The 12717-nt window shown below is 52.9% G+C and overlaps 4 protein-coding genes across 4 annotated transcripts; 2 read left to right on the forward strand and 2 right to left on the reverse strand.

Annotated features, from left to right (window-relative positions):
* Positions 1 to 928: 928 nt before the first annotated feature.
* On the forward strand, positions 929 to 1932 carry IAR55_002838 (uncharacterized protein; the record flags this gene model as incomplete). Its single annotated transcript, XM_066945949.1, has 3 exons — positions 929 to 1190; positions 1313 to 1491; positions 1579 to 1932. The coding sequence occupies 3 exons, from the start codon at positions 929 to 931 to the stop codon at positions 1930 to 1932; spliced, it is 795 nt and encodes a 264-aa protein (XP_066803450.1).
* Positions 1933 to 2115: 183 nt separating this feature from the next.
* IAR55_002839 (uncharacterized protein) lies at positions 2116 to 4342 on the reverse strand (the record flags this gene model as incomplete). Its single annotated transcript, XM_066945950.1, has 3 exons — positions 2116 to 3358; positions 3512 to 3834; positions 4067 to 4342. 3 exons carry the CDS (start codon positions 4340 to 4342, stop codon positions 2116 to 2118), a joined length of 1842 nt encoding a protein of 613 aa, XP_066803451.1.
* A 1013-nt stretch (positions 4343 to 5355) lies between these two features.
* IAR55_002840 (uncharacterized protein) lies at positions 5356 to 10191 on the reverse strand (the record flags this gene model as incomplete). Its single annotated transcript, XM_066945951.1, has 6 exons — positions 5356 to 5363; positions 5434 to 6517; positions 6583 to 6782; positions 6847 to 8757; positions 8813 to 9042; positions 9107 to 10191. The coding sequence occupies 6 exons, from the start codon at positions 10189 to 10191 to the stop codon at positions 5356 to 5358; spliced, it is 4518 nt and encodes a 1505-aa protein (XP_066803452.1).
* A 784-nt stretch (positions 10192 to 10975) lies between these two features.
* On the forward strand, positions 10976 to 12645 carry IAR55_002841 (uncharacterized protein; the record flags this gene model as incomplete). The annotated part of the gene is made up of 4 exons (XM_066945952.1): positions 10976 to 11075; positions 11145 to 11908; positions 12048 to 12266; positions 12601 to 12645. 4 exons carry the CDS (start codon positions 10976 to 10978, stop codon positions 12643 to 12645), a joined length of 1128 nt encoding a protein of 375 aa, XP_066803453.1.
* Between the last annotated feature and the right edge of the window lie 72 nt (positions 12646 to 12717).

The following is a 12717-nucleotide window of genomic DNA, read 5'->3' on the forward strand; positions in this document are numbered from 1 at the left end:
CGCATGGCTTTGGGTGCTGTGACGCCCAGTACGGCCAAGATCACAGCTCACGGCTTGATCACTTGAGCTTGATACGTCTCAGCCCGGCATGGCTTGGCGATCTCCTTGAAACCCATATCCAGATCACCAGTGGCGCCAGTATAGTCGGCACCGCGACCCATATATCGGTCATTGGGCCATCGGTCATCGGCCAGCCACATCTACCCGTCAGCAAGTGTTACATCTTTACGTGAATCGTCCTTGATCAGGAAGAAGATAATCCACGTGTATAATCCACGTGGATGCTGCCGGGAGGTCCCACAACATGCCGATACAGTAGTCTAGTAGTAGTAGTAGTAGTAGTAACCTAAAGCTACAACACGCAATCTGTTCGCGGTGCCGTAAGACTAAGACCTCTCCGATCGGAGATTCGGCCATCTTGCGTTTGCCGTTATCAAAACATCACCCCGTTGGTCAATCAAAGAAGACGGCACCGTCGACTCCGAATGGCGGCGGCACGGGACATTTGGGGACACGTTTGAGATCTGCATCGTTGTGATCAAAGTAGATTCTGGCTTGGACCTGAGCGAGTCCCGAGTCCGATATCTGTTGAAGCTGTTGAAGCGGGTACGGGTGCTGCGCCGGCACTTTTGGCTAGTAGGATGTAAAGTGACCATCTGATTCATGTGGATCTTATCAGCTGGGAAAGATATAGAAACGCGGCCAAGGAGTCACGCATTCTTGATTCTTCCCACACACATTCAGTTCACAACAGCAAGTACTCACAACCGACTACAGCTATCAGCTCCAACACGCTTCACCTACCTTCCTCATCCATTTAATCTTTCCCACGTACAGTATACATACACCACATACTCCCACTCGATCATAATCAGACCTCTACTCGAATATCCCGACCATTGACACCACACATACACATACATTCACAATGCCCCACGCAGTGTTCCTAGGCGCATCACGAGGAATCGGTCTCCACACCGTCGTCACCCTGCTCGGATCCACCACCACTGCACAGTGGACAGCTACTCTGCTTCTTCGTAAGCCGGAGACGATCACTGCCGACCCTCGATTCGAGACGTATATCAAGGATGGACGGGTCAACATCGTCCAGGGGGATGCTACGAGTGAGGCTGATGTGAGGAAGTTGTTCCCTGCTGGGAAAAAGGTGGATCTCATTGTCACTTCAGTCGGTGAGTGGCTGGCTTTCTTGACATTGATCTTATTGCTTCAAGCACATCCTATATGCCGAATACCCTTCAATTCATCCATCGAAAAGATTACAACGCTGACCTGACCTGACCTGACCTGACAGGGGGAGCACCTCAAGTCACCTGGACAGGATTCACCATCGACCAACCTGAACTGTGCAAGGATTCGACCCTAGCCCTGCTCCACGTCCTCGCTTCGTTGGATGTGCCCATCCCTCGAATCGTCGCCGTCAGCTCTATGGGTATCGGAGAGAATCACAAGGTCTTGCCCTTTGCTATGAGAGTGAGTGCGGATCCCTCTCTCTCTCTCTCCCTCCAGCTGAAAGAAAGCTAGCTAGCCCTGACTGACGGACACAACTCTCGGATATAGATCCTGTACGAATACACGCTCAGCGTCCCACATCGTGACAAAGAAGCACTGGAACATCTCTTCCTCCGCGCATCCACCAAACTCACACCACCGACCAAACTCCCAGGCGGCAATTTCCTTCCAAGCGAAGCGATCCAGTCCGTCAGAGACAGTTTCGTTCCGGAACTCATCATCGTCAGACCGGCCATGCTCGTCGGTGGAGACGAACCTCCCAAGGGGAAAGGGACGACCAAGGTCGCAGAGGATTTGTCGACGTATACGGTTAGGAGGAGTGAGGTGGGGAGATTCATCGCGGAGGAATGTGTGCCGGGGCAAGATCAGTGGGTGAACAAGTTGCCTGTCGTGGGCTATTAGCCGAGGACGAACGAGGGAGAACAGCAATTGTATACCCGACACGCGTTTGTAGTCTATCGTTGTACTTTTCATGTAGGGCTCTACTCGATATGCTCGCGATCACATGCTCCCGCAAGCAGAGTTTGCATACACCATCCGAACAAGCTGCAACACCCCGCTATACCTTTGGAGCCATATACACAATCACTGCGTCGTGAGCGGAATCAACATTGATTGCACTCTCGAAGGAGGCGCACTGGTCACCGGTGTAGGAGGTTCCACCTCGAAATGAGGGGTTACAATTGTCCCCGGCGTAGACGCAACATCGATCTCTGACCCATGAGACATGCTGGATTCTGTCGCTTGACCGATTGCCGCTTCCGCTTCTACTGCCGCGACCTTTTGAGCCAGACTCGTCATGTCATCCACCTGCTCATGGCTCACTCCACTAGCCTCATCTGCGTGATGAGGCTGTTGCACACCGCCCCTGCTAGGTTCTGCTCCCCCTTGTTCCTGTTCCACGTTGCCCTCACCCGGCCGTTCACCCACACTCCTTCTTCTCGTCTCCTCGCTCTGTTCCCAACTTGGTGGACCCTCGTCACCGTTCTCGCCTGACATCGCCGTTCTGCTCCCTCTTCTCCTCTTCCGATTATCCGGCACATCACCCAGCTTCACACCCGCAAGATTGACCGCTTCTCGACTGCTCAAGAACTGCATCTGCGCTTCGTTCAGTCCAGCTCTGGGCAGATCGGATGTCTCAAAACTCGCCCTGACAGCTGTATCTGGTATTGGGCTGGAGATGATCAACGAATGTGTGGATTGGAAGGGTGAACCACCAGGACCGTAAGGCGATCCAAATCCTAAAGGAGGGTGGGTGCTTGATATCGAGCCTCGATGGAAAGACGAAGCGGCCGAGGACAGACGAGAGGTGGAAGGCTGCAAAAGCAAGGTCTGAGACGCTTGCCTTTCCGACATTACCATGGTGGATGGTGACGGACGGTTGAAAGCAGAAGGCGCGAATCCAGCACGAGACAGGAGACCCCGGAAAGTCGAGCTGGTTCGAGTGCGCAACGTTCTCGGAGGCGGGACGGCAGGTCCTGACTCTTCATCGGCGCTGTTAGAGTTGAAGGAAGGGGACGACATCGCTTCGAGGTATGTGGGAGCCTCGCCCCATCCACGACGAGTCATAGATTCAGAGCGGATATGATCGGATGTTCCTACGGTAGTGGTCGTGAATGGCGGAGCAGATTGAGGGACCGGTACCGCTGGTGAAGATGAGGGATCAGGCGATGAGGCGGGCAGGGCGGTTGTATGATCGAGATTGTCGATGAATGCTGGGACAGTTTCAGCGATTTCTGTGGATCGAATTGGAAGGAGATCCCGGCCTGCTTCGACGTCGTCGCCATCGGAAAAGGAGTCGTCCGAAAAGCTGGAATTCGAGCGTTTCCTGGAGGTTTTCCAAACAGCCAGGTGAGCATTGGCATTCACAATAGGCCGTCACAAAGCGATATACACTCCTCCGTATCCACTTGAATCCCCGCTGCTTCACACCAAGAACGTAACTCAGAGCGGTAGGTATCGACGCCTCAACTCAACTCACCTGACCAGGACCAGCTCCTCGTCTCCCGCCTCTTTACTATAAACCGGCAAGGTCCTCACACTCCTCCCACTCTCCGTCCGTCTGAGATGATTCCTCCTCGAACCTCTTCTCGTCCTCCCTCCGGCTCGTGTCGAAGTCCGAGTCGCGTGTTCGGTACCGTTCGCAATCGCATTGTCTGTCGTCAGATTGGGTCGGGAGAGGTCTGCAGCTGTAAGAGTACGACTGGAGTGTCTTCCTTGAGTACGTGAGTGGACTGTGGTTGGATCGGTGGTAGATGACGACAGACGAGGGAAGAAGCGGATGATCGCGGTTCGGTATTTGAGCTAAGGTTGACAAGTGGTCTTGGGTCAGCGTCACAACCACGGGGCAACCCTGCGAATCGATAGGCGGAATGACGCTCTGGGTCAAGCGAAAGACCGTTCATGGAGTACGGCAAGGCCAGCAGCATGGATGTGACAGAGACGGATATGTACAGACAACACCATAATCTCATCGAGCCAATGTTCAAATAAAGACAGATTGACATGATAAGGAAGACACGACCAAGCGACTCACCAGTATGCCCAGCAGCAGAAAGACAACCACAATCACAATTATCGGAATGACAATAGCCACCAACGGGTTCCCCTCGCTTTGCGTCTGCGTCTGTGTCTGTGTCTGAGAAGTCGTGCTTTGTACGGGAAGCGGCGCCGAAGTCTGACGTCGGACAAGCTTGAAAGCGTTGCCTTGGATCGGTCTTGCTTTTGGTCTCGGTAGTGGTAGAGGGTTGGGTCTCGCTTCGCTGAGCACGAGCAAGGATACGGCGAGGAGGAGGAGGGATGTGGTGGGCATTGCGGTGGGTGAATGGGTAGATGTGATGTCGAGGTGGCGAGGTGAGTCGGCGTCGGCGTCGGCGTCGAGAGTGTCAAGATGATAGATGGTAGTGTCTGTCTAGCTCGATCAAGGTACGATAGAGAACCCGTAGAGAACCCGTAGACAGGTAGATAGCCATTGAACAGTCAAGATAGTCTGCGCAGTAGAACCTGCCTGCTAGTTGTGGTGGAGAGATGAGATTGTATCTGTCTATCAATCAATCGATCAACGAACCAGAGTCGCAGGATCCGTGGACAGTGCACAGCTCAGCCGCGTCGTCTTGGTGTAAACTGCCCTTTGACACAAACACATACGCACCGATTAAAGGAAGTGATGGAGAGGGGCGTTGGCAATATCTTGCGAGGAGCGGGAAAAGCGCAGAAGTGCATCTTCGCTCCAGTGTCACCGTCACCAAGAAGCACGAGGACGAGTACGAGTACGCTGTCACATCCCTCTCGGTCACGTCGGTCTTGCGATACAATCATTTTGCAAGGAGGCGGTGCGAACTCGAACCAAAATAAACAAAGTCAAAAACAAAGAGGCACGCGTCGTCGTCGTCGTCGTCGTCGGGGTCATAGTTGTTGTCCCGTTGATAAAGATACCTCCACTTCAGGTCTCTGTCCTTTGCATTCGTTCCTTGCTCTCACAGGCTGGACACGGCCCCGTCCCAGCTGGTCTTGATGATCGACCCTCTCGTTCTCGTGCGTGTATACCGGGCCATATCGTGATACGTAGCAAGAAATGTCCATCCATTCGCACTACGCAAGCACTAAGGGGACGAAATACTCCAGACGTATTCGAAATCTATCGACGGGGTAACCATGAATGATGGGTAATAATAATAATGTGAACTATGCAACGAGGAGTCTCATATGGTTATTATTGCGGTATCTCGTCGCTCTGTCCCCTCCCATCCCTTCTTTTCACTGATCGTCATCGTCAGGTCATAATCGTTCGTTAATCACAAATAGTAACTTGGCCAATCGTCACTGTTACCATACTACGCAGATCATAACACAGTCAGCTCAACTTCTTTGGCCACAGGTGATAGGCTCCACGGCACGACTGACCATATGTAGCAGGTATCACACCCTCTCTTCCTGTCGCTGGATCCCTAGCATACCACCATTCATGACTTTGCTCGTCATCCAGGATAATGACCATTTGTCCGGCTCTCATACTCAGCTCCCCTTCCTGCAATTCCGGTCCACTGAAATCATATCGCATCGTCGTCTCTCTCCCTTCATCCTCTTCTTCCTCTTCCTCTCCACCATGTTCTGCGTCGGATCCGATAGGGTACGCACCAGACTCGTAAGAGCTTGGATCGGATCGGCGGACTTCGGCAGCTCTTGCGGCGGCGGCCGCACCGGTTCCAGCACCGACCAAGCCTCCACCAACAAGGGAAGCTTCGAGAGCAGCTTGAACGTTGTTGAAGACGTGTTGATGAGTTGAAGAGACATCGCCGTCACTTCCGCCTTCCGCCTCGTTCTTCTCGTACAGTTCCCTCTGTTCCGCTGCATTCTTCCTTTCTTTCCTTCTCGGGCAGTACGCAATCAGGAGAGCCAGAAGGACAAAGAGAAGGATCAGGCCGGTTGCTATAGCGATGGCCACCAGAACCACGAGCCCTCTTGCGAGATAGTGTCGAACGCTGAAAGAGAAACTCGATTCAGACCAGAACAGACTTGATGCAGCGCCGAGTCCGCCAGTCGATGAAGTCGCTACCAAGTACGGATACCAGTTGGCACCGTCGTACAGTGCGCTAGTGACATTGCCGGAATCCTCGAGGTACAAGTCTCCAGAGACCATCAACATCCTGTCATTCTCGATGCTTCCATGAGGAGTGTGTTCGTCGGACATGGGAACGAACACGAGTTGTTGAACTGTACTTCCCGTCTGAAGACTGTCATTTTGAGGTGATGAAGACCAAGTGACACCATTCCACTGCTGAAGATAAGGTGTTCCATCGGAAGATGAGTATCCCGCAGCGAAGATGTTGGTGACGTTCTTATCGTCAACGGCGATGGCGAGAGCAGGACCGGGGAGTGTACCAAGTGCCGTCCACGACGAGTTGGAGAAGCTGTATGATGCTACGTACGCCACTTCTCCAGTGGACAGAGAGAACGAACCAGCAGCAATCAGGGTCTCGTAAGAGTCCTGGAATGCCTCGCCTACATCAGCTTTGGTGTCACGATGTTTTCCATGCGAGTATTGACACTCACGCCTGCAAAATCGACAGCACGGACCTCCCCAGAAGATAAGCCTGAGCCTGGAGTCGACCACTGTGCGTTACCGGAATCCCAAAGGCAAACTGAAGCGCAGCCCAACGATCCAGCGGTTGCAAAGTTGCCGGCAACCACCACAGTGTTGGTGTTCTGCCTCTTTCGAATGGCATTGACAGTCACATTCATTCCAGATGCAGCTGTCCGACCAGGACAAGTATCTGTCAGCTGCGAACAAGAGCAGGAGCGATCAGCTGAACTTACGATTCAATGAAGGCATGCCGCCTGTCATCCAGGATTCTCTCTCCAGATCGTAGACGACCAATCCGTTGCCAACTCCATCGACTGTGACACCTTCCCCACCAACGTAGACTTTGTTCCCAATCACATTCAGAGTCCTCACGACACCTCCAACAGACGGACTAGGTCCAGTCAACCCGTTCTGGCCATCCTTGTAGAACGCTACGCCCTCCACATTCCCTCCTGAAGAGGACGACGCGCTGAAATTACCACCAAGGATGGTGATCGTCGGTCTCCCAGAAGCGGAAGAATTGGTCCAGAAGGCTCCCGCTAGAACCGCAGGAGCAGGTGCTGGCTCTGACACGATAGTTGGGGCTGTCGCTCTGGCAGCCAGGACAGGCGAGGCTCGCTCAATTATGGCATCCGTGAATCGAGACAGCCACGTCCGTGTGAAGGAAGATCGGTTACGCATCGACCCCTTTTGCGAGGCTGTCGAAGAAGTTGAGGGAGATGAGCCGGACGAGCCAAGGCTGACACCATCAAGTGAGGCGATTGTTGCAGTTCCATCACTGTCGGACGAGAGAGTGGCTACTCCGCTAACCGAATTGCTCGAATAGCCATAGACTTTACCTGCGAAGAAAGACTGGTCTCTAATTCCCGACGAAGATGAGGCGGGCACGGCGCCTGCGGAGACATTCCCATACACCACGCCGGTATTGGCCCAGGACGAAGATGAAGTATCCCAAATTGCGTAACCTCCCGACTGAGTCGACGTCCCGTTAGACGAGACGATACGGGTGAAGTTACCGAGCACTACCAGCTGGGTGGAAGATACTGTCGATGCAAGCAGATCCGTGACGTATCCATCAACACCTCCACCAAGAGCTGCCCAAGCTTTCGACCTTGGATCGTATCTAGCGATGTAGTTGAGCGCGACACCGCCAGAGGATGCTGTTGAAGTGAAGTCACCACCGAAGAAGACGTAGCCGTTGACCACAGCAGCCGCGTTCACTATGCCGCTGAGACCCTGGGAAGCCAGAGCTGCTGCCTGCCCAGAAGAGCCATCGATGGAAAGGACGTTGGTGTAGTTATTCGACGCTGAGAAATCGCCACCCACGAAGATGGTATTGTCGATAGATACGATGGTGTTCACGACCCAAGACGATGCTGCAGAGCCAGAAGCGTTGAGAGCAGCATCGAGGGAGAACCCAAGTCGAGTGAGAGGAGTTTCAGTGTTGTTACTGAGGAAGGATGTCGCAGCGTTGATGTTGGACCTTGACGACCGAGACCATTCAAACACGCCGTATGCAACAGAGTATGATGAGTTTGTGATCTCGGTCGAGTTGACACTGGTGGTCACATTGGTACCAGCAACACCTGTGGTGGTCGTGCCGTTGACGCTAGATGTGGTCGACGACGAGGAACTCGATCCGCTTACTCCAGTTAGAGAGAGTTGTATCCTGTCTGCGACAACTGTGTACCTGCTGCCACTCGACACCGGTGCAGGGTTCGCGGCAAGAGCAAGACTGACTGTAGGTGTGAAACTGTCGCTAGTCGCATCGACCGGACCGGAATACACCAAAGACTTGGTATCGTAGTCAACCTGTTCCGAGATAGTGCTCGTCCACCCGAGTCCACCCTGAAGAGGGAAGACCTCGATGTCCACGCTAGTCCTTGACCTGCAATCCCCAGCGTCGATGCAGCCAGGAATGACAATGTAGATATCGTAATTGCCAGCTGAAGACACGTAAGGGTAGAATGTGACTTGCGAGCTTGTCGGGTTGTTGGTGGAGATGGAAGAGGATAGGTAATAATTGGTGCTACTGTCTGTAGAGACAGTCTTGTTCCTCCAGTCGCCAACAGTCTGTACTGTGCTTTTCCGTCCTGCAGAGCAAGTCGATATCTTGTCTGACTTGCCCGCTGAAGCATATGCGCCTAAGAGGGAAATTTGTCAGCGATGCATACCAGAGGAGACGTTTCGACAGCTCACCATCGGTCAAGAGAGCAACACTGCTCAAAGCGACTCCGTCCCCGATCCATTCCTTCAACTGCATCTCAAAACCGGTGAAGTTTTGCGTACCGTCTGTGAAGATGAAGTCTTGGCCGGAGATAGTAGGGTCGGTGTACAACGGACAATGCGTCTGACAAGTTTCGTTCTTGCCGGTCTTGGGGTCGGTATATGTCATGTTGAGTTCGACCCATTCAGGTGCGATGGTGATGCTGAAGTTGCAATGAGGCGTCAATAGATGTTCCCTTCAAGTCTCCTTGGTCAAACGCGACTCACCAGAAATACTTTGTTCCCCTTCCTTCGATTAAGCCATTGACGACACGAATACCTGTCGCTGACAGATCACTCTGCCCAAAGAGATTGAGGTTGGCAACGGTGTTATCCTGTGCTAACCAATCGCCACTTCCTGGACAAAGCAGTACGTCCGGATTCGAGTAATTCGACTGAGTGGTACTGGGTCCCGCTTGGATGTCGTAGTCGACATCGCCATTAGAATACACACTGGGTTGATATCCTGGTGGAGCAGCACCTGCCGAGATAGTGAGCGGGGTGAGGTAACCTGATCTTCCGACCGTTGTTGTGTTCTCAGGAGCAGAAGGTATGGATGTCACGTTACCCGCTGTTCCGTTCGTGGATGAGGTTGTGTTGAGTAAGGATGAGGAGTTGGAGACGAATGTCGTTGTGAAATCACCTCCGAAGTAAAGACTCGATCCGTTGGCCGAAGGTGTGATGCTCTCGACGACCCCGTTCAATCCTCCGAATCCCGGTGGAACCCAGGAAGAAGAGGATGTTGACCACACTGCAACATTCCCACCGGTTCCTGTTGGAGCGGCGAACGACCCTCCGAACCAGATCTGGTCATTGTTGTTGTCGCAGTAAAGCGTGTTGACCGGTCCTTGTAATCCCGAACCAAGAGCTGAGAAGGAGCTGGAATCAAGGGAATAGGATGCCACGTTTGTCGCTGATGTCCCGGCAAGTGAAGAGAACACCCCACCGATGTAGAGCGTACCGTTGGCCGATGTCGCATTTGACCAACATATCGATGAAATGAGACCGCCTGAATTCGTCGATCCTAATGGATGAAAGGTGCCATCCGCGCTCCGATAGAACACAGTGTCTCCTTCAGATGAGAATGTCGTCGTGGTGGTCGACGAAGAGGATGAAGGGGAGGAAGAAGCGTTGGGAGAGGTCCACCAGTCTAATCCTGAGAAAGCACCGCCCAATCCCACATTTCCCATCTTTGAGTAATCCACTCTGGGAAGAGTTGACGGTGCCGACGAGGCTGCTATGGCGGTCGGGACGAATGCGAGAATGGTCGAGATGAGGAAGGATGGGATAGTGGGAACACGATCAAAAGACATGGTGTGGTCGTGTCGCGTCGTGTCGTGTTGATCGAAGAATTTCGTCCACGGGGTGGTCGGTGCGCCCAGATGTCCGCGGGATGTCAAAAGAGTGTGATGTCGTGTTGTTGACGAAAGAGTGTGGGTCGGTTGGACGAGATCATTTGAGTCGCATAGCTAGCATGGTGTGGCGAGAATGATGGAGATGAGGTAGAAATGAAACTGAAGGATTGGTAGAGAAAGATGTCGAAGGGGGCAAAGGATTCTGATGAAGGCAGCAGAAGGCTAGCTTGATTTTCGACTGAAACAGCTGTTGACGTGTGAGAGCAGTGTCGGTGTGAGGACAGCGCTCTGGTCCGATTTATCCCTTGAACAAACCTTTCCCTGTCCGTGTGTCTGAAGAGAAGAGCCGACTTTCCGCAGCGTCTACCCGTTTGTGTATGTCGAAGAGGAGGAATGTTGCGAATGTTGTATCACCCACAATACTTTGTCTGGTGTGTTTGATGATTTCAGTCAGTTGAATCGTAGTACGCTTGAGCAGCCAGCATCCCTGAAAAACGATAACACACCCAAGTCACACACAACCCAAAAGTGCCACAAACACAGTCGCGTGGTCATGGACAAAAACAAGACATTGATGACGTGACATCATAAAACTCCGAGGATGTGGCACCTGGACAATCCACATACTCCGGTTAGATGACCGTGATCACTTTACCGGCAGCTCGAGCGAATATTTGGTTCAATCACAATGGATATGTACTTGATCACTCCCTTGTCCCACCGAGATAGGTCGACGACCAAGATGTCCCAACCGAGCAATGTATCCGGCTCATCATCGTATCGGAATCCAACAGTGGACGACGACGACGAAGACGACGATGAAGATCTCTCAGATCTCGACGGTGAGTCGCCAGTCTCCCCACTCAGTTGCAAGGAGGTTAGTTGTCGTCGCTGACCACCTGTGTATGCAGATGTACTCGCGTCGTTCAACGAGACCAGACCAGCCACGACCACCACATCCACTTCCCCCAAAGTTCCTCTCCCTTCTTCATCATCAGCGCCAGCAGCAACAAGAACAACCGCAGCGTCAGCCGCCCCAGTGGGCGATGAAGAAGATTTCGAAGCATCCTTGATGGAAGGTATGGAATCGCTCCTCCGGCAACTTGCAGGAGATCATCCGCCCGGTCCCATGGCAGACAGCAAGACCAAACCTCCTGATAGCAGCAACAACAACAACCAAGCCTCCGGATCGGGGATGGAGACTGGCGGTCAAGTGTCGAAGGAAGCAGAAGAAGAAGCTTGGCAGAAGGCTGTGGAGATGGTACTCTCCGGCGAAGGGTTATCTGCGTTGGGTTTAGACGAGAAAGGGGAAACACAAGCTTCGTCATCAATGTCTACTTTTTCTGCAGTACCGGGAGGACCTGGTGGAGAACCGAGACCCAAAGCAAGCTACGAAGAAACACTCAGGAAAACGATGGAATCTCTAAATGCAGGAGGTCAGCGACAACCATCTACTTCGGCAGGAGGTGATGGACCAGATCTAGCTGCTCTGCTAGCATCGTTGGGTGGAGATACGGATCTGCTGAAGGTTCTGAATCTGAATGGGTTGGGTGATGGCGAAGATGGAGATGGAGATGGGGAAGACGGCGATCTTGCAGGTGTATTGGAGGGTATGATGGCGCAGCTCATGACCAAGGAGGTGCTGGAGGAGCCTATGGCAGAATTGGCTGCGAAGGTGAGTGCCGAGTTCTTCTCACGGACTGCGTGGTGCGCTCGGATCCTGCGTTCCCAAGTCGCGCTGTTTTGGTCAAACCAAAAGCTGTTGGCATGAGGTGATAACAGAGTAGCTGACAGCTTGAATTTCGCATCCGCAGTACCCACCTTATCTCGCCTCACCACCATCCGGCACATCCCCCGCCGACCTCGAGAAGTACACGAATCAACACATCCTCGTACAACGCATCACGCAAACGTTCAAAAAGGCAGACTATAGCGACGAGAAGGACGGGAAAGAGATAGCCAGATTGGTCTCGGAGATGCAAGATCTGGGAGGACCACCAAAAGAGGTCATGGGGGATTTACCGGAAGGATTCGTGGGTGTCCCATTTTCTTTTTCAATCGTGATCTGGACGTCGTCCTATGGGTTCTCCTGTTTGCTTGCGGCGTTTCGAGTTTCTTCCCGAAGGGGCGTAAGGGTCGAAGTGTGTGGTGGCTCGATTCCGGGGAGAGGGCATTGAATGGAGATCTTGCCGCGAAAAAGACCCTCCTAACGCGGTGTGAAAACCCTCTGAAGGTGGTGACAAACCTGTCAAGGTCGGAGAACCCAAAGTGATCTTCAGTCATGTCAAACGAAGCCGTGACTCCCGTCTGACTCTTGGCCCAGGCGAATTGAGAACACAGACTGACTCGTCATATCACCACGCGCAGGACCTCGGTGCACTCGGTGGCGACGAAGGATGTACGATCATGTAGTCGAGCTATATCGGTACACACGTGAATCCCAATATCCAGATCCAGTACCATGCATATAATGATGTATATCTA

Source organism: Kwoniella newhampshirensis, chromosome 5 (genome assembly GCF_039105145.1).
Source record: "Kwoniella newhampshirensis strain CBS 13917 chromosome 5, whole genome shotgun sequence".
NCBI classification, from domain to species: domain Eukaryota; kingdom Fungi; phylum Basidiomycota; class Tremellomycetes; order Tremellales; family Cryptococcaceae; genus Kwoniella; species Kwoniella newhampshirensis.